The sequence below is a fragment of the Gopherus evgoodei genome, unplaced genomic scaffold, assembly GCF_007399415.2.
Source record: "Gopherus evgoodei ecotype Sinaloan lineage unplaced genomic scaffold, rGopEvg1_v1.p scaffold_32_arrow_ctg1, whole genome shotgun sequence".
NCBI lineage: Eukaryota > Metazoa > Chordata > Testudines > Testudinidae > Gopherus > Gopherus evgoodei.
In genome coordinates this window covers 4,926,371-4,950,856 of record NW_022059994.1, presented here as the reverse complement: position 1 = coordinate 4,950,856, position 24,486 = coordinate 4,926,371, and the positions used below count along the sequence as shown (strand labels likewise).

General features: G+C 50.9%; 1 protein-coding gene across 1 annotated transcript; it reads right to left on the bottom strand.

Moving 5' to 3' along the window:
• Positions 1-1,052: 1,052 nt before the first annotated feature.
• Positions 1,053-9,187, bottom strand: LOC115640884 (C-type lectin domain family 2 member D-like). Its single transcript, XM_030543966.1, has 5 exons — positions 8,678-9,187; positions 7,892-8,005; positions 2,847-3,019; positions 1,957-2,066; positions 1,053-1,490 (listed from the first exon to the last, which is right to left on the bottom strand). The coding sequence occupies exons 1-5, from the start codon at positions 8,769-8,771 to the stop codon at positions 1,367-1,369; spliced, it is 615 nt and encodes a 204-aa protein (XP_030399826.1). The 5' UTR covers positions 8,772-9,187; the 3' UTR covers positions 1,053-1,366.
• Between the last annotated feature and the right edge of the window lie 15,299 nt (positions 9,188-24,486).

Below are 24,486 nucleotides of genomic sequence, written 5' to 3'. Positions count from 1 at the left end.
ATTGTTACCTGTGCTGCTGAGAGCTCCACGCTGGCCAAACAGGAAATGCAATTCAAAAGTTCGCGGGACTTTTCCTGTATACCTGGCCAGTGCAGTAGAGTTCATTTACCTGTCCAGAGCGGCCACTGGTGCACTGTGGGATACCTCCCGGAGGCCAATAACTTCAATTTCCATCCACACTAACCCTAAATCGATTTAGTAAGATCGATTTTAGGGTTACTCCTCTCATTGGGCAGGAGTACAGAAATCGATTTTAAGAGCCCTTAAAATCGATTTAAAGTGCCTTGTAGTGTGGATGGGTACAGCGTTAAATCGATTTAACACTGTTTAAATCGATTTAACACTGTAGTGTGGACCAGGCCTGAGGTACATCACCTCCTGGTGACCTGGCTTAACTCCAAGACCTTAAGGGAAATGTTTTCACTACAGATACAGCTCCTCACATAGTATCCATGCAGACATCTCACAGTGACTATGACAACCAGTGAGCTACTGGCTCTCGGTACAGACCTCATATGCCCCCTTCGGTGAATTATTATGTAGAGATCAGCCCCAAGGGATCCCTGTAAACCCTCTGCCAGCTAGCACCAAGGGGTCCCTGGGTCACATACACCTTGCCCCCAAACCCTCTCTCTGGGCTGGCTCAGCTCCTGTCCTGTAAGCAGGGGAACTGGAGCCAAGGCCCTGCTCTGATGCTGTCCACAGTGTGTTGAGAGGGTGCACGCCAACCTCAGGGCAGACTGCTGGGACCCAGGGCACAAACCCAAACAGGCTGAGAGTTCTAGACTCTGATTTCACCAACCAAACATCCAGTGTAAACTTCTCCTGCACCATAACAGCCTAAGAGAATCACAGACAGGCCTCTGGGGTACTCCAGTCTGTTTCGCCACTCAGCTGAGCCTGCCTTTGTGATAGAAGGTCCTTTACACCCAGAATCATAGCAATATTCAGATTACTCCCAGATCCAAAGGTCCAGTCACTTACCCCAGGTCAATTGCTCCTTAGATCTCACACCTAGACAGCCCATGTAGCCAATATTATATGACAAATCATTAAAAAGGAAAGCTGTTATTTATTAAGTTAAAGCAGGTAAGCATGTAAACACAAATAGGTTAAAAATCTTAATTTTCAAAAGGTAACAGAAGCATCTATAGCAGGGATATTCGCTCAGTCGTTTAGGAGCCAAATTAGCGATCAACATTACCCAAAAGAGCCATAGGAGTGTGAATCCATTGTTTCATTTGCTATAGTGCAATCCCTATTTAAACAGTATGACAAGGGAAATATTTAGTTATATATATAAATTATTCCCAAAGCAGATAAGTTAATATAGCGAAAGTTATGAGCCCCCTTCCACTGTCGCCTCCTATGTCTTTGTAAATGCATCAGGTTTGGTGCAGATCCAGTGTCTCTCACTGGTGCATCGCAAGCTGCTGACTCTATTCTCGTCATTCAGATAGGCACAGTCACCATCTGCTCTTATCGGAAACCTGCAAGACAGAAGCCAGGGAGCTGGTGTCAGGCAGGAGTTGGGTGTTTCCCCATCAGTCGCAGACAGGGGGAGACACCCGTACAGCGCAGGGAGCTGCTGCACTCACAGCCCCTCCCGATTCCTCCTCCTGCACCAGCCACAGCCCCCCCCGCTCCCGATTCCTCCTCCTGCACCAGCCACAGCCCCCCCCCTCCCAATTCCCCCTCCTGCACCAGCCACAGGCCCCGTCCCCAGCAGGGGCGGCAGGGCCAGGAGATGTTCTAAGATCAACTGGCCTCCATGAAGCATTTATGCTGGTGGGATATTTTAACCTCATTTCCTGCTCCCCCCCACCCCCAGCTGGCTTTGGATGGGCCCCGACAGGCCTAACCCACCCAAACTGCCCCCGGGGGAGATTCCAGGTGAGTATCAGCATAAGGAGCAGCAGTAACGCCACACAGAAGGGCTGGATCAAAAAGACTCACAGCTTGTTGAATTCGGTGCCGTTGACCCATTTCCAGGGCTGGCCCAGCCCCTGCTCCCTCCAGAGGCCGATCCAATGCTGGTGTTTGCCTTTATAACGCAGCAGGAAAGCCTAAAAACAGCAAAGGGAGAGGTGGTGTCAGAGCCCGACCCTGCTGCTCCCCCAGGCTCTGGGGTGCGGGGGGGGGAATCTCAGGTGTACATGGAAGGGCTCCGAGTGTTTCTAGGGGGTGGCTGGGGATTGTCTCCTCCCTCTTGCCCAGCTCAGAATTAACCCTCCCACCACAAACCCAGCTCCCAATCTCCCCTGGGCTGGGGCAGCTCTTGGGTGCTGCTGGGTCTAAGCTGCATGGTGGGCTGGGGGGAGCAAGGCCACATTCTGTGTCATAGCCTCTCCATACAGAGCAGCTAAGCTCCCCTCACCATCGCAGGAGAAGAGGAAAGAAAGAGCCCAGCTGATCTCACTAAGGGATGCTGGGAGGGGACAGGGATGAGAGAAGAACCCCCCCAGTCCTCAGCCAGAAGGGGCCAGGGCTAACAGGAGCCTCCTTCATCCTCAGCTGGCTGCGCTTTCACCTATCCAAGTTGAGCTGGGATCTCAACCCCCTCTCCAGTCCCATGCAGCCCAGGAGACACCTGAGTCAGCCCAGCCCTAGAGAGGGGCAGTCTCCTATTGAGAACGCTGACAGGGGAAGATCCTTGCGGTCACAGACTGACACTAGAGCCACAGGTCCAACCAGGCCTGGCATTCAGTGGCTAGAAGTCCATTCACTCCGTCTCCCAGCACAAGAGGGCTCAGAGTCGCTCCTCATCCTACAGGGGCAGAGCCCAGGTCCTACTGCAGCAGTCGGCACTGAGCCCAGGCCAGGCCATTACAAGGAGAGTCTCTCACCATTTCCTGCTCACTGTCGATCCCAGCCAGGGAGGCACCGAGGGCAGAGCAGTGGCTCTGGCTGTTGTTCCAGTTCCCTTCGGCCTCGGAGAAATAGTAGCATTTCCCTTGGTATCCGACCCAGCCGTCCGGGCAGCAGGGGCACAGGGCAGCTGGAGAACTAGATCGCAACACTGAAAATGGGAACATAACAGATGTTGTAAGAGGGGGCCTGCCCGTCTGTGGGGAGAGCTGAGCCCTGGCACCCCAGGCTTCTGACACTCCCCCTGGAAGCTGCTGGGAGGGAAGGATGCTGGGAATCCAGCCCCCAAAGGGGGTTACTTGAACCCCATCTCACTGGGCTGCTGTCTCGGGTTCACGTTCATTAGGGATGCAACTGACAAACAGCTCATGCTTCGAAGGACAGAGAACCAAGCCCAAGTGGAGTGTTAGAGCAGGGGCTGGGCAGGGAGCTGCAGACAGAGGGAACAGTTATCGGGCCAGCAGCAGGAAGAGTGACACTGGATGAGAGATCACATTCAATCTGGTTTGCCAGGTCTGTTACCCCAAGGAGTTCTGCTAGCCTGGGCTGCTGCCCCCTACCCCCTGCTCTGCGCTTGGCTTCCCAGGAAAGGCAGGTTGAGATGAAGATGGGAACAAACTCCCTTCCCTTCCCCAGACTGAACACCCGCTGCCCGGGCCCGTCCAGCACAGCCAGACACAGGGTGATGGAGACCTTTGTTGTGATACATTTGCCTGGCAGGAAGGATTCCTGTGACACTCCCAGCCTGGGGGGACTAAAACAGTTCAGAGCTTTTCATCCCAGGCACAAGATCAACATCCACACGATCAAGAGCAATAGAAGGCAGGTGAGAAGGAAGGACACAAAATGCCCCATGGCCACGCCAGAGCTCCAGTAACAGGAAATGGCCAGTTACACTGATTGGCCAATTGCAACCTGATGCACTTCTCATCTACAGACATTTCTCCCCCAATACAGCAGCTAGAATCCAGAAGCGCCAGCTGACCGGCCTGCAGTGTAAGTCTTTCAGTGCCAGAGAGAGCAGCAGCAGTGGGGCCACCCATAACTGACACCAAGGAGCTATTGGCAAGGTCAGAGCAGTAGGTGAATAACCAGAGGCGGGGTTATTAGGGTCACTGTGGGGAAGAGTTGCTAACCCATTCCAAACACCATGTCAGTTAGTCTGCCCACCCCCACACCTCTTGCCCCCAATCACTCCTGTTCACTCTTAGCCTCAGGGGAATTTTGTGTTGACTCCTTTTTGGGGTGGGGAGGAGTTGGACTCAAACCCCTCCAGCCATTTTTGTGCATGTCACTTTTTTTGTACCTCATTTTGCACCACAATAATTCTGTAGCGAGTTTAAGCCTTCCCCTGGGACTAGGACACACAAGTTTAGGAGAACATTAGCAGCCGGTGCCGTGGTGATCAAAGAACGAGCAGGTCATGCACCAGGCATGTATTTCCCTGGAGATTTCACGGTGCAGTGTGCTGTGCGCACTAGTGCTCATGCACAAACAGAGCAGGGGAGTCAGTGCATACGATGCTTTACAGTCCTGCTCAGTGTGTGATTTGTGTCACTCATTTCAGGGAGCTGCTGCAGCTGTGTTGCACAGTTTCACTTTTCACACCCTGTACAGAGCTGGATATGGGAATACACGGGCCCCCAGGAGAAAGGCTGCCAGGCCTGTGGGCCCCTTCCAGTGCTGCCTAGGATGGACAGAGCACAGCAAGAAGCCCCAGACTGGTGCCATCTCCACCGTCTGACCCCACTGCGTCCTGGGGGCTCCCTGTACCTGCAGGTGTGGAACCCCAACCTCACAGATCTCACCTTACGCTGTGTGAGCCAATGCCCCTCATTGCAATAGCCGGCCAGTCCTGCAGTGAGCTGGGACTCACAGCCCACCTGCAGCGGGGCAGCTGGTACCAGTGTAAGGATGAGGAGAAAGTTACATTACTGCAAACCCCTTGCACAGATGTATCAGAGCAGCCTGTTCTGCTCTGGTAACTTACTACAGCCAATTGCACCACGGCAAGTCCCTTTCTGCACCACTGCAACTCATCTACATTAGCAATTTGCACCAATTCAATTGCACTAATGTTGTTACTGTGGTACAGAGGATTCCTAATGCAGGCAGACCTGGATTCAACCCCCTCTGCCAGCTGCTAAACCCTCTTGGGCCCCTCAGCAGATCCCAGGGCAATAGATAAATCCCAACCCATACAATCTCACTGCACCCCCTTCCCCAGACTATTGGCAGATACAGCTGGGCTCATGTTAGTATCATAGAATCATAGAACATCAGGGTTGGAAGTGACCTCAGGAGGTCATCTAGTCCCAACCCCTTGCTCAAAGCAGGACCAATCCCCAACTAAATCATCCCAGCCAGGGCTTTGTCAAGCAGGCCTTAAAAACCTCTAAGGAAGGAGATTCCACCACCTCCCTAGGGAACCCATTCCAGTGCTTCACCACCCTCCTAGTCAAAAAGTTTTTCCTAATATCCAACCTAAACCTCCCCCACTGCAACTTGAGACCATTGCTCCTTGTTCTGACATCAGGTACCACTGAGAACAGTCTAGATCCATCCTCTTTGGAACCCCCTTTCAAGAGGTTGAAAGCAGCTATCAAATCCCCCCTCATTCTTCTCTTCTGCAGATTAAACATATATATATATATATATACACACACACACACACACACACCTATCTCATATAACTGGAAAGGACCTTGAAGGTCACTGAGTCCAGCCCCCTGCCTTCACTAGCAGGATCAAGTACTGATTTTGCCCCAGATCTCTAAACAGCCCCCTCAAGGATTGAACTCACAGCCCTTGGTTTAGCAGGCCAATGCTCAAACTACTGGGCTAACCCTCCCCCCAATCCCCTCAGCCTCTCCTCATAAGTCATGTGCTCCAGCCCCAAATTGTTTTTGTTGCCCTCTGCTGGACTCTCTCCAATTTTTCCACATCTTTCTTGTAGCGTGGGGCCCAACACTGGACACAGTACTCCAGCTGAGGCCTCGCCAATGCCGAATAGAATCGTAGAATATTACGGTTGGAAGGGATCTCAGGAGGTCATCTAGTCCAACCCCCTGCTCAAAGCAGGACCAATCCCCAGACAGAGTTTTACCCCAGTTCCCTAAATGGCCCCCTCAAGGGTTGAACTCACAACCCTGGGTTTAGCAAGCCAGTGCTCAAACCACTGAGCTGCCCCCCCAATCCCCATCCCTCAATCTGCTGGCAATGCCCCTACTTATACAGCCCAAAATGCCGTTAGCCTTCTTGGCAACAAGGGCACACTGTTGACTCGTATCCAGCGTCTCGTCCACTGTAACCCCTAGGTCCTTTTCTGCAGAACTGCTGCCAAGCCACTCGGTCCCTAGTCTGTAGCAGTGCATGGGATTCTTCCGTCCTAAGTGCAGGACTCTGCACTTGTCCTTGTTGAATCTCATCAGATTTCTTTTGGCCCAATCCTCTAATTTGTCTAGGTCCCTCTGTATCCGATCCCTGCCCTCCAGCATATCTACCACTCCTCCCAGTTTAGTGTTCACCATAAACAGCTGCCCTATGCATTAGCACTTGCTGTCTGTGCAAGCAGGGAAGTCAATAGCACTACAGGACCCTGCACTGCTGAAGTCACTAATTGGTGGGTTTCAAATGTAGATAAATCTCTGATAATTTTTTTCATATAACTGTGTAGTGGGTTTATCCACGTGTGACCTGTTTTCATGAAACTTTGTATCAAAGCCTCATATAGAAACCTTGTATTGATGAGCCTTGGTATATGGGTTGTATCAAAACCTCATGTAGAAATTTTGCATTGCCCTTGGTATAATATTATAGCCCCTAAGGATAGAATAAGTTAGGAAAAAAATGTCTTTTTGCTAGCAGTAGAACAAGATACACACACACACACACACTTACTTAATCAATTACTCTGTTGAGTAAATGAGGTGTGGATGAGCAAGGTGTGGAAAGCAGCACCTCCAGACTGCCTCAACCATTGGAAAGGGGCTGGGAGCCAGACCCAAGAACAATAAAACGTGTCAAGTGGGCTCATTAAAGACAAGCAGACATACTGAGGGCATCTAGGGTTAGAAGCCAGCACTTTCTTTTGGAAACATCCTCTTTGCAGCATTGGGACAACACCCAGAAGAAAGCAGGACAAAGGATCAGTGGACACAGACACAGATTTGAATGAGAGGGAAGCTGCTATAAAAGTGAGGTGTCCTGCAGAGGACCCTGGGTCTCATCTTGTCAATATCAGAGCATCGATCCGGATCGGCAGAAGCCTGGCTCCACCCCTTCCCCCATCTAACTCACTTAGCCAGTTCAGTTAGGGGGAGCAACTAGTTGGTAACAACAATAAGACAGTGTGCTCGTGTGTGTGTGTATGTGAGTATGAATGTACACTAGGGCCTTCTGGCTAGAGGGGTGAAAACATTATCTAAGTTATATATCATATGCATATGATAGAGTTAATTAATACGTGTGTTACTAATAAATATGGCATTTTGCCTTATTCCTCCTGAAAAGATCCTGTACAGTACTTTAAGTACAACACACACGGTGCTAATGGCAGTGTCTGTGCTGAGTTCTACAGCTCATTTCATTAGCGCTGCAGCATCTGCCAGCCCGGCCCTGGGCACGACCCGCGGATGCAGGAAGGCCAGGCTGGTACCTCAGGGTGACACGCTGCAGGCAGAGGGTCCAGCTCATTGCTGCCCTGCACCTTCTTCTGTCAGTCACCCCCACTCTGCACGGGGCGTATCAGTGACCATCCCTGGGGCCCAGCACCAAGTGACTTGGTCGCAAAGTGCTCAGAGCTGGGCTGGGGGGAACAAATCACAGTCAGATCGTCCGACTCAAAGAGTGCCCAGGTGCAGGGGTCTGGCAGGGAGCAGGAGGAGGGTCATGGAGTAACATCCCCCAGGAATCCTCTGTCCCAGGTGCAGAAACCAGACAGGCCAGGAGGAAAGACTGTGACTGTGGTGGCTCCAGGGGGAATGGGATGTGCAGAGAGGGGCAAGGAGGGCTGACAACTCACCTGCCAGGAGAGTGATGATGAGAACAACAACAGCGATGAAGAGAACTACGGACACAACTTTGAGCACAACTGTAGCTTTCTTGTAGTTACGATTCTTGCCATTACGATGAGGTTCTGAAACACAAAGACCCGTCAGGCAGGGCTGCGAGGACACGTCTCAGTGACAGCACCAGGGCTGGAGCTGCCCTAGAACATGCCTAGTTCTGTCGATGGCTCCTTCCATCAGACGCTCTAGGAGAGGAGCCCTGAACCTCAGGCAGGCTGGGGCTGGCAGAAGAGTCCCTCCTTCCCCTCAGCCCAGTGCCCCCACTGCCAGGCTGTCACGGGGCCTGGTGAGCTCAGGGACACAGAGATAAAGACCAGCATGTTTTGGTCACAGGACCTCAAGCTGCCCCCCTCATTCCCCTTGCTCTGCCCCCTGCTGAGCGCTGGCTGGGTCCACACTGCCGAGTGCACCTGTCCCAGCACACTGGGGTCTTGCACTGGCCATACACAGCAGAAGGGGGGAGAAGGAACCAGGCAGAGATGGGCCAGGGCTGTCACAGGGGGTCTGACACACCCAGCCCAAAAGGCCCCTGCACAGCCCCACGGCCACCGCTGTGTGCGCCAGACAGCAGCTGTGAGCCAGGGATCGGTGCCCTGAGAGCCCCTGGGGGAGATCCAGTCCCTGCTGTCCACGAACGGGGGGTTGCTGGGCACTGGCTGCTGCCCCTGAGAACACGGCCCCCTATGGGGCAGCCTCAGGGTCACTCTCCAGCCTGGTCCCAGGCAGCGACACCCCATTACCTGACTCCCTGACAGTCTCCAGGTGTCCACTGCCACCAGCAGGCGACTCCCACAGCGGCTCCTTGCTCCCAGCAGCCCCAGTTTCTGGCCACATTGTCTCCCAGCGACACTCAGGCTACAGATGCTGCTGCAGGCGCTGGGCTGGGATCGGCTCCTCTCGCTCTGACTGGTTCCCATTCAGCAGCAGTAAAGCCGAGCCGGGCGGAGGTCCTGGCCTGGTCCCCCTCCTTGCTCCGACTCTCCAGCTGATCTGGAAGCCGAGACGGACCCAGCAGGGCAGGTCAGGGTCAGGGGCGATTTGTGGTTTCTCGTTCCCTGCCCAGCAGCCCAACCCCCTGCCAGAGGCGGTGCCATGATGATTAAACCCCTTAACCGCCATCGACCCCTCCACCCCCCAGGGCTTCAGAGACCCGATCTGCTGCACAACCCACCCGCCGGGCTCTACCCACGTGTGACAGACACCCACGGGGCAGGGCGGAGCCCCCCGGGAACAGGGGCGCGCAGAGACCCGCAGGGGGCAGCGCCCGGCCAGCGCCGGAGGGACCCACGATGCCCAACCCCGGGGGGGGGGGGTTAACACTCTAACACGGGGGGCGGGGCAGGCGGCTCATTTGCATAAAGCGCGCACGCCCCGGTCCCTAACTGCGCGAGTGCAACATACCCCTGGTTTGCCGCTAGGGGCGCGCGCGGGTGACCAACCCCAGAAAGTCGGGGAAACTCCGGCTCTTCCGCTCGGTCCTTCTCCCCAGCCATAAGGGGGGGGGGGGGCGGGGGGCGGACTTTCTCCCCGACCCCGTCAGCCAACTTCCGCGCGCGGGCGCGACACACACACACACACACGCACACATACACAGACACACGCACGTGTCGGTCTCTCTCCGCACCCCCCGTTCGGTCCTTCGGTCTCCCCGGGCGGCGGCGCCTCTTACCCGAGGCCGGGATCGCGGGGACCGGACACGGGGAGAAACGAGCCGCGCTCCCCGCCAGATTCGGCTGCTAGTTCTGAGCTCAGCGGAGCATCTGTATGAACCGGCCTCGCCTGCTACTCAGCGCCCCGCCCCCTGGACCGCTCCGCCACTCAGCGCCGCGCAACGCTCAGCGCCCCGCCCCCTGTAACCGCTCAGCGCCCCGCCCCCTGGACTGCTCCGCCACTCAGCGCCGCGCAACGCTCAGCGCCCCGCCCCCTGGACCGCTCCGCCACTCAGCGCCGCGCAACGCTCCTCCCCAGACCCCCCCCGTGCAAATCTCCTCCCAGCTGCCACCGTCTGCACGAGCATCGCCCTTCGGCTGCCCTGGATCGGCCGGCGGCCTTACCGAACAAACTGCTTCCGGAGACCCAGCACCCGCTGCCCGGGCACAGCCGGACGCGGGGCGATGGAGACGCTTCTTGTGAGACCTTTGCAGCCCGACCCCAACATCTGCCCCGCAGTCAGCCCCTAGCCTGAGCCACGCGGGCTCGAGCCACCTGCCACGGGCCAGCCGCAGTCTACCTGCCTGTGCCGCGTGTGGGCCCTGCCCGGAGCGGCCGGGAAGGTTGTAACTTGATTCACTTCTTCCCCCAAATACAGCAGCTAGAAGGAAACGCGCTGGAAGCCGTCACACAGTGTCACCCTTTCAGTGCCTTGAGAGACCAGCAGTGGCAAGGGCAGCACAGTAGGCGAATAACCAGAGGCAGGGTGATGATTAGGGTCACTGCGGAGAAGGGGTTGCTAAGCTAGTCCAAACACCATGTCAGTAAGTACCCACGGCCACCTCCAAGAGTCATGGGCGGCAGGTTTGCATAATTTTTGGTGGTGCCCAAGTGGGTCTGTCCTATCCATAGGACAGACCAGAGCAACCACCCTGGGCCCCGCATTTTGGGAAGGCCCCATGCTTCGGGGGAAGGAGGCTCCAGGGTGGCCGGGGGGGGAGGGGGTTAGCAGGGTGCCTGGCACCAACAGCAGTGAGCACCCCTGCTCCACCCTGCCTCCTCCCACGCGGTCCCCACTCCACCTCTTCCCCAAAGCTCCCACCCATAAGCAATGCCAGGAGCCAGCAAGGTGAAGCAGAGTGGGCTGGGGCCAGGTCCTCCGCTAACTCCCCAGGCCACCTGAAGCACAGGTAGACACCATTATGTTGTGTGACAAATACTTGACAAAATTACAAGTGATGGACATTGGGAGCAGGGGATATTATGTCATTCAATCATTCAACCCATAAAATAGCACACATTTTTCCACACGGGGAAATAAAACAACAGTAACTTAACTAATAATAACAATAATAATAAAAAATTCAACTCATAATTAATGAAAAGTGTGCATACTGCATATGAGATTATATGAGGAATGAAAACAAGCTTGCTCTGGGATTTTACAAGGCACTTATATCATTTAAACACATTTGGTACCTTGAGTAATGATAACACTTCTTGCAAATCACATAAATAGGGAATTCATGGTCCCCTTCATTCCCCCCCCCCATTGCAAAGGCACAGGGGTTATTGCTGGCTGCCCTAGGGCTGCAGAAAACCCTATGGGCAAAACATATGGAAAGAAGGGGATCCATTTATACAGAGGGCTAAAGGGAACTCCCATAGTGCCTTAATTAACACTTAACAAATACATCGAAATTAAATACATTACAGAGATAAGAACCTGTAATGACAGACTTTACTTCATGAAATGCTCCAGAGAAGGATGACCTACAGGGAGTAATGGGAGAGGGAATCCTACGGAGACCAAAGGGGCTGGTAGAGGGAACGGACAGAGAACAAGGTTGGAGGCAGAGTCTTAGCTAATGTCAAAGTTAGAATCAGGACTCACAATTTGTCAGACTGCTCTGTTTTATTAGCGCAGCGCTCCGCCAATAACACCCAGATAATGTGAGTGGCCATGCAAGACCCAAACAGTCTCATTTATACAGATAAAAGAGCGGGAATTAGACAAAGGGACAAAGAAAGCAAAACAGTGAAATTCACCTGGGGCACAAAATGCATATTTTACTTCCTTACTAACTCTTATCGATCTAAGGCTAATACTTCATCAATTGCCTTAAATGGTGCATTGTTCTATGTTAATGTCTGTATTCCTGACACCTGGATTGCAGCATTCCAACAGTTTTGCTTAAAGGTACAAACAGCATTTCTTTAATCCTTTCTATTTTTACAATATAATTCATTCTACTTTCACACTAATGTAACGCCAATATTTAAAAGGGCTCTAGAAGTGATCCCGGCAATTACAGACCAGTAAGTCTAATGTTGGTACCGGGCAAATTAGTCGAAACAATAGTTAAGAATAAAATTGTCAAACACAGAGAAAAACAAACTGTAGAGCAATAGTCAACGTGGTTTCTGTAAAGGGAAATCGTGTCTTACTAATCTATTAAGAGTTCTTTGAAGGGATCAACAAACATGTGGACAAGGGGGATCCAGTGGACATAGTGTACTTAGATTTCCAGAAAGCCTTTGACAAGGTCCCTCACCAAAGGCTCTTAAGTAAATTAAGCTGTCATGGGATAAAAGGGAAGGTCCTTTCATGGACTGAGAACTGGTTAAAAGACAGGGAACAGGGAACAAAGGGTAGGAATTAATGGTCAATTCTCAGAATGGAGAGGGATAACTAGTGGTGTTCCCCAAGGGTCAGTCCTAGGACCAATCCTATTCAATTTATTCATAAGTGATCTGGAGAAAGGGGTAAACAGTGAGGTGGCAAAGTTTGCAGATGATACTAAACTACTCAAGATAGTTAAGACCAAAGCAGATTGTGAAGAACTTCAAAAAGATCTCACAAAACTAAGTGATTGGGCAACAAAATGGCAAATGAAATTTAATGTGGATAAATGTAAAGTAATGCACATTGGAAAAAATAACCCCAACTATACATACAATATGATGGGGGCTAGTTTAGCTACAATGAGTCAGGAAAAAGATCTTGGAGTCATCGTGGATAGTTCTCTGAAGATGTCCACACAGTGTACAGAGGCGGTCAACAAAGCAAACAGGATGTTAGGAATCATTAAAAAGGGGATAGAGAATAAGACTGAGAATATATTATTGCCCTTATATAAATCCATGGTACGCCCACATCTCGAATACTGTGTACAGATGTGGTCTTCTCACCTCAAAATAGATATTCTAGCACTGGAAAAGGTTCAGAAAAGGGCAACTAAAATGATTAGGGGTTTGGAGAGGGTCCCATATGAGGAAAGATTAAAGAGGCTAGGACTCTTCAGCTTGGAAAAGAGGAGACTAAGGAGGGATATGATAGAGGTATATAAAATAATGAGTGATGTGGAGAAAGTGGATAAGGAAAAGTTATTTACTTATTCCCATAATACAAGAACTAGAGGTCACCAAATGAAATTAATAGGCAGCAGGTTTAAAACAAATAAAAGGAAGTTCTTCTTCACGCAGCACACAGTCAACTTGTGGAACTCCTTACCTAAGGAGGTTGTGAAGGCTAGGACTATAACAGCATTTAAAAGAGAACTGGATAAATTCATGGTGGTTAAGTCCATAAATGGCTGTTAGCCAGGATGGGTAAAGAATGGTGTCCCTAGCCTCTGTTTGTCAGAGGGTGGAGAAGGATGGCAGGAGAGAGATCACTTGATCATTGCCTGTTAGGTTCACTCCCTCTGGGGCACCTGGCATTGGCCACAGTCGGTAGATAGATACTGGGCTAGATGGACCTTTGGTCTGACCTGGTACGGCCGTTCTTATGTTTTTATGTTATGCAGGGTTGACCCAGTCTTCTGCCTCTCCCCTGTGGGTGGAGACACTGATCCCTGTCACTATAGGAGGGAACAGTAGAATGGAAAGCCCATAAGAATGACCAGGGCCGGTGCAAGGATATTTTGCGCTCTAGGCGAAACTTCCATCTTGCACCTCCCCCCCCCCAAAAAAAAAATCACATACATTATACACAATACACAGTCACAGAGTAACATGTTATAATTTAGAATTTATGTTTCCACACTTTAAGTTTAGCAAATTTAGAAACAAGTTCCTCCAAATCAATGCTGTGAGCACTGTCATGGTCTATTGACAAGGTAGATAGCCCAACAAGTCTTTGTTGCAGCATTGATGTTCGCATATATGTTTTTATCAACTTGAGCTTCGAGAAGCTTTGCTCACCACTGGCCACAGAAACTGGGAGAGTCAAGAGGATGCGGAGAGCAATAACTGTGTTAGGGACACTATCTGTCAGCTTATTTTCCCATATGAAGTTCAAGACATCTTGCGGTGATGAACTCCTTTGGACTCGTCTTGCAATAGCTTGCAATTCACTGCACAAGTCAAAGGCATCAATATCTTTGGATTCACCATGTTGCAAAGCTTTCTCCAGATTCAAGCAATGTTCCATAATTTGCTTTGGTGTTTTATTTTGCAAACTGTAAACATCATATATGAAGCTAAATACTGAACTAATTTGCTGCATCAATGTGAATCTTTCTTCAACCGAATGTATTGCTGTGTCAATGACCGCAAAGTAAAAGTTCACTTTGAATTTTTCTTTCGGATCATAAATAGGTTCGTCATCTGCTTCATATGTGAACTGCTTCCTCTTCTTTCTAATACGGATTGGATCTGGTTCAAAAAGTGCCGGTACATCCAACTCCTCCGCAAGTTCGCCTGCATCTACCAATGTTTTCTCAAAGGCTGCGTCACTTCTGCGGCCCACAAGAAACTTCTCCAAGGCACTTGCTTACCTTGCCCAATGCATGAGCGTTGAGGTCCTCTTTCTTCCTCCGCTCCACCAGACCACTGCTGAGGCTCTTTTCCTCTCCTTCCCCTCGCTGGGGCTGACGTGGAGGCTGAGCTAGGGGGTAGCTGCGGCTTTCCTCCAGAAGCGAAGCCCTGGTGTTGCACCGCTGTCGCAGGGCCTCTGCCACGTGCCCTAAGCAGAGCTGCGCAGCTCTGCCCAGCCGCTGGCGCCCCCGCTGGGCAACAAGAAAAATTGCAGAGGCTGGAGCCCCTGCTCTGGGAGGGAGAGGGATTCTGAGCCTCTGCCTGCAGCTCAGGGATTCCCCTGGGTCAGCGCGCCGCGGGCAGCCCGAACCTCTGGGATGCTGCGGCGGCGCCCTGACCCAGGGGTGCCGTGGGCTGCCGGCTGCTGCGTCGGCACCCTGACCTGGGGGGCGCCGTGGTCTGCCGGGCTGCCGCAGTGGCTCCCTGACCCCGGGAGCGCCCCGGGCTGCCAGACTGCCATGGCGGCGCCTTGACCCCGGGGGCGCCCCGGGCTGCCTGGCTGCCATGGCGGCTCCCTAACCCTGGGGGCGCCCCAGGCTGCCGGGGCGGCTCCCTGACCTGGGGGGTGCCCTGGGCTGCCGGACTGCCGCGGCGGCTCCCTGACCCCGGGGGGGCCCCGGGCTGCCACGGCGGCTCCCTGACCCCAGGGGGGCACTGGGCTGCCGGGGCAGCTCCCTGACCTGGGGGGCGCCCCGGGCTGCCGCGGCGGCTCCCTGACCCGGGGGGCGCCCTGGGCTGCCGAGCTGCTGCGGCTGCTCCTTGACCCCGGGGGCGCCCTGCGCTGCCGGCTGCAGGCAGCTGCTGCCGCGGGCAGCTCAGACTACCTCTCCAGCAGCAGCGGCTGCAACCATTTAAAAAAATTTGGGAGGGCATCGCTTTTTGGCACCCTCAAATCTTGGCGCGCTAGGCAACCGCCTATTTGGTTGCACCGGCCCTGAATTCAAGTGACTTTAAAATTGCCTATGAAACAGAGTTAACAAAATTAATGAGCTTATGAACAACCAGAAAATATGCTTCTCAGGTGAAACAACTATAAATGGAATTCTTTGCAAAGAAATAGTAAATTTTCTTACAGAAAAAGCCACGAACTGTCTGGAAAGGAAGATCAGACTGAATTACTTGCCTCAGTGAAATTAAATATCCAGAGAATTACTGTGCCTGTGATGATGATGATGACCAGCGCTTGCTCACCTGTGGCTCCCTGTCCCTGTGCTGTGGAGGCACAGCCAGGCAGGTCTGCATCTGCAAGCAGGCACCTGCCTCAGGTGCAGTTCCCACTAGCCATGCTGGCCGACACACAGAGAACCTCCCGGCCAATGGGCTGTGGGGGGAGGCAAAGGTGGAGACTGTAGGGAGCTCTGGAGCAGGGGAGGCAGTGGAGGAGGGGAGTTGTCTGACACAAAGGGGGGCTCTCTGAAGAGGGGTGATGGGCACAGGGGTCGTTGGGGGTTTCTCCAGGGGGCAGAGGGTTGTATGGGTCTCTGTGGGGTGGTGGGAGTGATGGATGGAGCCAGCCGCAGCCCAGGTCTGCTCTACATGTGTGTGTGTGGGGGTTGCTATAGCCCCCTCAAGAAGCCCCCTCTGTACTGTGTATTTTATGTCATCTCTGGGGTGCCCATCACTGCTCCTTTCCCTGCCCCCAGCTCCATCTGTCTGTCCCCACAACTCACCAGCTGTGTCTGTGTGTCTCTGTCTGACAGTGACAGACTCCTGCTGCTCGCTCTCTGCATGCTGCCTGTGGCTCCCTCCCCGTCCCTGTTGTGGAGGTGTGACCAGGCAGCTCTGGCATTGGCCCCTGCAGCTAGGAGCTGGGTCAGCACTGGGACCTCTCCACAGCACGCAGCAACTTCGGGGACAGGGGGAGCTGCCCCAAGGTGAGAGGCACCACATTGCCAACTCGTGGCACAGGGGCCCCCAAAGCACAGGGCCTGGGGCCCAAATATTGATGGAGCTGGGCCCACCTTCATGAATATTGGTGGAGCCTGGGCACCACGGGCCCATATATCTCGCTGCTTATGCCAAGTGTCACTCCTGCTTGCTCTCATCAGCAAGAGGTGGGTTCATGGTTTTTTTTGGGGGGGGGGAGGGGGAAGGAGTCTGACTCAAACCCCTCCAGATAGTGTTGTGCAAGTCACTTTTTTTTTTTGCTCCTCATGTTGCACCGATAACTCCACAGCCGGTTTTTAAGCCTTCCCCTCGGGCAGGGACACAAGTAAGTGTGCGAGCCATTAGCAGCTGAGGCCCTGGTGACTGAAGAACGAGCAGGTCATGTGCTAGGAATGTATTTCTCTGGAGATTTCATGGTGCAGTGTGCTGTGCACCCACGTGTGAGCACTAGTAACAGAGCAGGGCAGCCAGTGCACACAATGCTTTCTGGTGCTGCTGTGTGTGTGATTTGTGTCATTCGTTTCAGGGAGCTGCTGCAGCTGGGCAGGCACAATTTTACATTTCATAGCCTGTACAGAGCTGGATATCGGACTACATAGGCCCCTGGGAGAAAGGCTGCCAGGCTCCTGGTTCCCTTTCCAATACTGCCTAGGATGGACAGGGTACAGCAAGGAGCCTTTCAGTTTAAATGTCCCCATCCCTTGCTGTGGTCCCTGCCACATTGGTACAGTCTTTAGAACGGTTCCTGTCTGAACAGGATGAATGGGCCAGGGAGCGAGTCGGATGAATGCAGTGGGAAGTAAGAGTCAGGCTACAGATATCAGCGGAGGACAAAACTGGCCTGTATGTTCTTCTTCGAGTGGCATCCCTGTGGGTGCTCCATTCTAGGTGTCGGTGCAGGGATTTTTTGCAGCAGTACTCGGTCAGGGGATGGGCGCGTGCAGGACCTGTTTCATGTAGCTGTTGGTGCCTTCTGTAGCGCGCACCCCCAACCATCCCTTCAGTTCCTTCTCAACCATCCTCTGCCGCAGACAGACCTCAACGGCAGGGCTCTCCTTGATACTTTCAGGGGGCGGGGAGGGGGAGTTACATAATACCTGTGTCAAGTATCAGAGGGGTAGCCGTGTTAGTCTGGATCTGTAAAAGCAGCAAAGAATCCGGTGCCGTTGTCATCATGAACAGGTCTGACTATCAAAAGGAGGCAGCCAGACAACTCTCCAATACCAAATTCTACAGGCCACTTCCCTCAGATCCCACTGAGGAATACACTAAGAAACTACAGCATCTACTCAGGACACTCCCTACACTAACACCAGAAGAAATCAACATATCCCTAGAGCCCCGACCAGGGTTATTCTATCTACTACCCAAGATCCACAAACCCGGAAATCCTGGACGCCCCATCATCTCGGGCATTGGCACTCTCACTGAAGGACTGTCTGGATATATGGACTCTCTACTCAGACCCTATGCCACCAGCACTCCCAGCTATCTCCGCGACACCACTGATTTCCTGAGGAAACTACAATGCATTGGTGACCTCCCAGAAAACACCATCCTAGCCACCATGGATGCAGAGGCTCTCTACACAAACATCCCACACACAGATGGAATACAAGCTGTCAGGAACACTATCCCTGATGATGCCACAGCACAACTGGCTGCTGAACTCTGTGCCTTTATACTTACACACAACTATTTCAAATTTGATGACAATATATATCTCCAGATCAGTGGCACTGCTATGGGCACCCGCATGGCCCCACAATATGCCAATATCTTCATGGCCGACCTGGAACAACGCTTCCTCAGCTCTCGTCCACTCACACCCCTTCTCTATCTACGCTACATTGATGACATCTTCATCATCTGGACCCATGGGAAGGAGACTGGAAAAATTCCACCATGATTTCAACAGCTTCCACCCCACCATCAACCTCAGCCTGGACCAATCTACACGGGAGGTCCACTTTCTTGACACCACGGTGCAAATCAGTGATGGTCACATTAACACCACTCTATATCGAAAACCCACCGACCGCTATGCCTACCTTCATGCCTCCAGCTTCCATCCCGGGCACATCACACGATCCATTGTCTACAGCCAAGCATTGAGGTACAACCGCATCTGCTCTAACCCCTCAGACAGAGACCAACACCTACAAAATCTCCACCAAGCATTCTCAAAACTACAATACCCGCACGAGGAAATAAGGAAACAGATCAACAGAGCCAGACGTGTACCCAGAAGCCTCCTACTGCAAGACAAACCCAAGAGAGAAACCGACAGGACTCCACTGGCCATCACATACAGCCCCCAGCTAAAACCCCTCCAACGCATCATCAAGGATCTACAACCCATCCTGGACAATGATCCCACACTTTCACAGGCCTTGGGTGGCAGGCCAATCCTTGCCCACAGACAACCTGCCAACCTGAAACATATTCTCACCAGTAACTGCACACCACACCATAATAACTCTTGCTCAGGAACCAATCCATGCAACAAACCTCGATGCCAACTCTGCCCACATATCTACACCAGCGACACCATCACAGGACCTAACCAGATCAGCCACACCATCACTGGTTCATTCACCTGCACATCCACCAATGTAATATACGCCATCATATGCCAGCAATGCCCCTCTGCTATGTACATCGGCCAAACTGGACAGTCTCTACGGAAAAGGATAAATGGACACAAATCAGACATTAGGAATGGCAATATACAAAAACCTGTAGGAGAGCACTTCAACCTCCCTGGCCACACTATAGCAGACCTTAAGGTGGCCATCCTGCAGCAAAAAAACTTCAGGACCAGACTTCAAAGAGAAACTGCTGAGCTTCAGTTCATCTGTAAATTTGACACCATCAGCTCAGGATTGAACAAAGACTGTGAATGGCTTGCCAATTACAGAACCAGTTTCTCCTCTCTTGGTTTTCACACCTCAACTGCTAGAACAGGGCCTCATCCTCCCTGATTGAACTGACCTCGTTATCTCTAGCTTGCTTGCTAGCACACATATATATACCTGCCCCTGGATATTTCCATTACATGCATCTGAGGAAGTGGGTATTCACCCACGAAAGCTCATGCTCCAAAACGTCTGTTAGTCTATAAGGTGCCACAGGATTCTTTGCTGCTTTTACAGATCCAGACTAACACGGCTACCCTCTGATACCTGATAAAAGAATCCTGTGGCACCTTATAGACTAACAGACGTTTTGGAGCATGAGCTTTCATGGGTGAATACCCACTTCCTCAGATGCATGTAATGGAAATATCCAGGGGCAGGTATATATATGCTAGCAAACAAGCTAGAGATAACGAGGTCAGTTCAATCAGGGAGGATGAGGTGTGAAAACCAAGTTGAAGTGTGAAAACCAAGAGAGGAGAAACTGGTTCTGTAATTGGCAAGCCATTCACAGTCTTTGTTCAATCCTGAGCTGATGGTGTCAAATTTGGTTTTCACACCTCAACCGCTAGAACAGGGCCTCATCCTGGTTTTTTCCCTGACAAGCAAGTGATTTGAGGGAGAGTGAGAAGTTAACTCTGTAGTTGCTGAAGGAAACAGCAGTAAAACTTTGTAAAAATGCTATTCAATAATTTCTTTGCCTGAATTTATTTACAAACATTTCACAGACACCAAGAACTTTCTTCTTTAGCATTTTTACAAAGTTTAACTGCTGTTTCCTTCAGCAACTACAGAGTTAACTTCTCACTCTCCCTCAAATCACTGGCTTGTCTCCCAACAGCCACTTTTATCAACTTAACTCACCATTCAAAGTAAGTCCTGGGTATTTGAAATCCCCATGCTTACACTTACTGACTCCTTCCTTCCACTACACCCTTAAAGTTTCCAACCCGTTTTTCAATCTCTCTGTCTGTTGCCTGCCCGCCTGGGCCCAATCCTTCTTTTCTTGCTACCTTATAAAGGAGTGCCCCACGCGCCCCAGATGGTCTTCTCGCCCGGAGAAGTGCCGGAACGAGGCCCTTTCCCAAATATCCAGTTCTTCCCTAATCCTCTGCAGCCAGGTTGCTAGGAGGGTCCGGAGACTAGTAATATCATTGCCTCGCTTTTCCCTGGTAATTAGACAGGCCCTATCATTTCCTGTATAATAAATGGTACTTTTACCTCATGCCTGATAGATATTAAAGCCTTGTGTTTCACCCTGAGGGTGCAGGAGTTTCCGTCTGTGCCCCTTTTTTCGAATATTGTTATGGCAGTAAGAGTGGGAAATGCTCCCATTCCCCACCCCGTACCGTTTTTTTTTTTGTCTGTTTTTCTTGGTCCCCTCTCTAACCGCCATGTATTTCTCCTTAGTCTGTGTTTTCCCGTCAACCTATTGGGAAATAATTTGCTGTGTGAATTAAATTGTACAATCTGTTGTACCCAAATGGCGTGTATCTGGATATGCCTGATCCCGCTCACAATAAGGTCCCGGCAGTTTTTCAGAAGGACACTCCAAAGGAGAAGACCGACCCCAGCCCTTCCTCGTTGTAACAGGAACTGCTGGTTGAGGTCTCTCCCTCCCTCCAGCCAGCTCTCTGGTAGTAGAGACTGCCAATCAGTGCAGCAAGCAACTCCATTTCCGCTCCGCTCCACAAAATAAAGACCACAGGAGACTGGACCTCTTTAGGTGTAAAGTTTATTCATCAGGCACCCTTCTGTTCAGAGTTGCCAACTACTCTGCTCTACTAGCAAATTACGGCTACTCTAATTATAGTAAAATACAAGAGCCCGTGGAGGAGCTCCCTGAGCACAAACGTCCTCAACTCAACTTAATGAGGGTCAGATAATAGACCGCACAGCGCTGCAACCCTCAATGGATGTAGCAGACACAGCTGCCCAAACAACCAGAACAGCTGTAGTCATGAGAAAGGCATCATGGCTGCAAGCTTCAGGGATTCCCAAAGAACTGCAGCTAAAAGTGCAGACCCTTCCCTTTGATAGGGATAAACTATTCTCCTCTCAAACAGACAACGTGCTCCATACCAGGAAGGACTCCCGAGTGACACTGCGCATGCTAGGCATACACCTAGTGCCTAATAAACAACCACAGTTTAAACCATACCAGAGGTCACGAGACACCTCATTTAACCGTCAGCAACCATGGTACTTCATTCAGAAGAGAATCAAACAATGGGCTCAGACACAATATGCTCCGCAGAACCAGGCCTTGTCCATCTAAGCCACAATTCTGAAGTATTGGTCAAGGGTATGCACGACTTCCCCACACCTCTAGCGCCCATTTTACCATGTCTGGGCTCCTATAACAACAGACCAATGGCTATTGGAGATCATAAAATCTGGCTACACCATCCCTTTCACAACCATCTCTCCCTCGCTTCCCCGTCCTTCCTCAAGGACCGCTCTCACGAGCACCTTCTACAACAGGAAGTAGACCACTTCCTACTGCTAGGTGCCATAGAACCAGTGCCACATCAATACAGAGGGAAGGCTTTTTACTCCAAATATTTCCTGACAGAGAAGAAAGGAGGAGGATGGACACCAATCTTAGATCTCCGAAAACTTAACTGGTTCGTATGCAAAAATATTTAATAAATTTCAGTTGGTATTCTATTGTTTAACAGTGCGATTAATTGCAATTAATTTTTTTAATAGCAGTTTGTGCTTTTGAGTTAGTCACATGTGTTAACAGTGATTAATCGACAGCCCTACTTTTTACAAAACTGTAGGGGAAACCAGCAATGTCTAAAACTAGAGCCGATACATTGTAAGTCTAGTTCATGAAAAATATGAAAAGAAATAACAGTTTGATGTTCTTTGAAGGAAGCAGAAAAGTAAAAGTTCTCTCCCTCTTTTCCAATGGAGGAAAATGTTAAGAGTAAATGTTTATTTCCCCTCGAAAACTGAATGAAATCCTCCCTCCCACCCTCAAAACCAGTATTTCCATTTTAAGTCCACTCCCCCCATCAAAAAATGAAAAATGTCAATCAAAATAAAAACTTTCATTTTGGTCAAAATGGCATTTTCCATTAAAAAACAACTTTGAACAAGAGTTTTCACCCAGCCAAAGTTTGCATTTTCAGAATTAATGACACCTCTGTTCCCATCTCCCCCTCCAGAGAGCTCCGGGTGCAAACTCTGCCCCAGGGACTGGCTGCTTCATGGGGACGAGTGCTACTGGCTGTCTAAGGAGCGTAAAGACTGGACTGGGAGCCGGGACGAGTGCTCAAATGCTTGTGATCCAGAACCGGGAGGAAATGGTAACATAAAATACAAGCTCAAGCTCAGACTGGAGAGGGACGTGTGTCACTAGTTACAATCCCAGTGTAGCCTGACTCTGCCCTCCTGGCGTCATTTCTCTTTTTCTCCCCGTTAACCAAACTCCACACTTATTAACATACAGTTTAGAACAAGAACCCCTCAGCTTTCCCACCCCCGATTTCCCAGCTGGTGCCTTGCAAGTGTTTCACTCCCAGGCCCTCTGTCGGAGAGCTCAGCAGAGCCGTTCTGCATAGAGCTACTCACACAAACCTCCTACCCCATCAAATCTTGCCCTGCCTTGACTGGCTGCCCTCGCAGTCCCACCAGGCCTGGCTCCTGGTCACCTGCTTCCCTCACCTGAACTGCTGAGTCCAGGGGCACCTAGTCACAGGTCAGGCTGAACCTAGGACTCCCTTAAAGGGCCAGCTCACCCTGTGACACCAAGGACTGGTATTGATGTTACCCCATGTCTGCATAGAGAGCCACGTTTCCCTGCACTGGGACCCTGCCTGTCCAGGGGAGAGGGTGAACTAATTCAGGTGCTGGTGGGTTCTCCTGCTGGCATTATAGGCAGAGCCACTGAAGCCAAGAGCAGGCATTTAACGGAATCGCTAAGGGAACTCAAGCATGTTACAGGATATTCACTCCCCCTTCACCCCACTCCCTCTGCTTTGCACCTCACAACATTTCATACAGCATGTTGTACAAGCTACAAGCTACATCTGGATTGGCCTTAAAGTGTCACCTGCAGGGGGGAAATGGACCTGGGTGAATGGTTCCCCATTAGATCCAGTGCTGTAAGTGCTGCCTGATGTTTACTGTTTGAGATGTTTGGGAAAAGCTCCATTGTATAACTTGCTAATTTTAAATGTCCAACATCGGTTTAAAGCCTGGTCTACACTGAAAAATGTTACCAGCAAAGCTACGTCAGTTAATGGTATTTTTCCTAACATGGGTGTGCCAAGAAAGGCCCTAGTGTAGCTGCAGTTATACCAATGTACTTGTGCTTATAGCAGTGTAGCTTATGCTGATCAAGGGAGCTGGAAAAAGCTATGGTGGTAGAAGCACTTGTATATGGATATAACTGTACTTATGCTTAGGGGACCCAGCTATTTTCCTCTTTCCATTGTGAAAACTGAGCATTTATTCCCGTTCTTTGTTTTCTATCTTTTAACCAGTTACCGATCCATGCGAGGACCTTCTCTCTTTTCCTGTGACAGCTTACTTTGCTTAAAAGCCTCTGGTGTGGGACCTTATATTTTCCTACTTCTAACGTTCTTAAAATTTTGGGTTTTTTGTTTTTGCATCTTTAGGAAGTTGCTTCTCAAACTCTTCCTTGGCCTGCCTCCTTATACTTTACAATTCACTTGCTGGAGTTTGCCTCTTTCCTATTTTCCTCATTCGGATTTGACTCCCAGATTTTCAAGGATGCTTTTTGCCTCTAATGGCCTCCATTACTCTGCTATTTAGCCAGGGTGGCATTTGTTTGGTCCTCCAACTGTCTTCTTTTATTGGGGTACACACTTCTCGAATACTGTGTACAGATGTGGTCTCATCTCAAAAAAGATATACTGGCACTAGAAAAGGTTCAGAGAAGGACAACCAAAATGATTAGGGGTTTGGAACGAGTCCCATATGAGGAAAGATTAAAGAGGCTAAGACTTTTCAGCTTGGAAAAGAGGAGACTAAGGGGGGATATGATAGAGGTCTATAAAATCACAAGTGCCATAGAGAAAGTGAATAAGGAAAAGTTATTTACTTGTTCCCGTAATATAAGAATTAAGAGCCACCAAATGAAATTAACGGGCAGTAGGTTTAAAACAAATAAAAAGAAGGCCTTCTTCACACAGCGCACAGTCAACTTGTGGAACTCCTTGCCTGAGGAGGTTGTGAAGGCTAGGACCTTAACAGAGTTTAAAAGAGAACTGGATAAATTCATGGAGTCTAAGTACATT

What these genes read in the sequence shown, in the direction of transcription:
- LOC115640884 (XM_030543966.1), bottom strand. Translation starts at nt 8,771, where the DNA reads ATGTGGCCAGAAACTGGGGCTGCTGGGAGCAAGGAGCCGCTGTGGGAG. An exon ending in TCGACAGTGAGCAGGAAATG is followed by an intron (nt 2,067 to 2,846) that starts GTGAGAGACTCT and finishes TGCTGTTTTTAG; the next exon opens with GCTTTCCTGCTGCGTTATAA. An exon ending in GGCACCGAATTCAACAAGCT is followed by an intron (nt 1,491 to 1,956) that starts GTGAGTCTTTTT and finishes TCTGTCTTGCAG; the next exon opens with GTTTCCGATAAGAGCAGATG.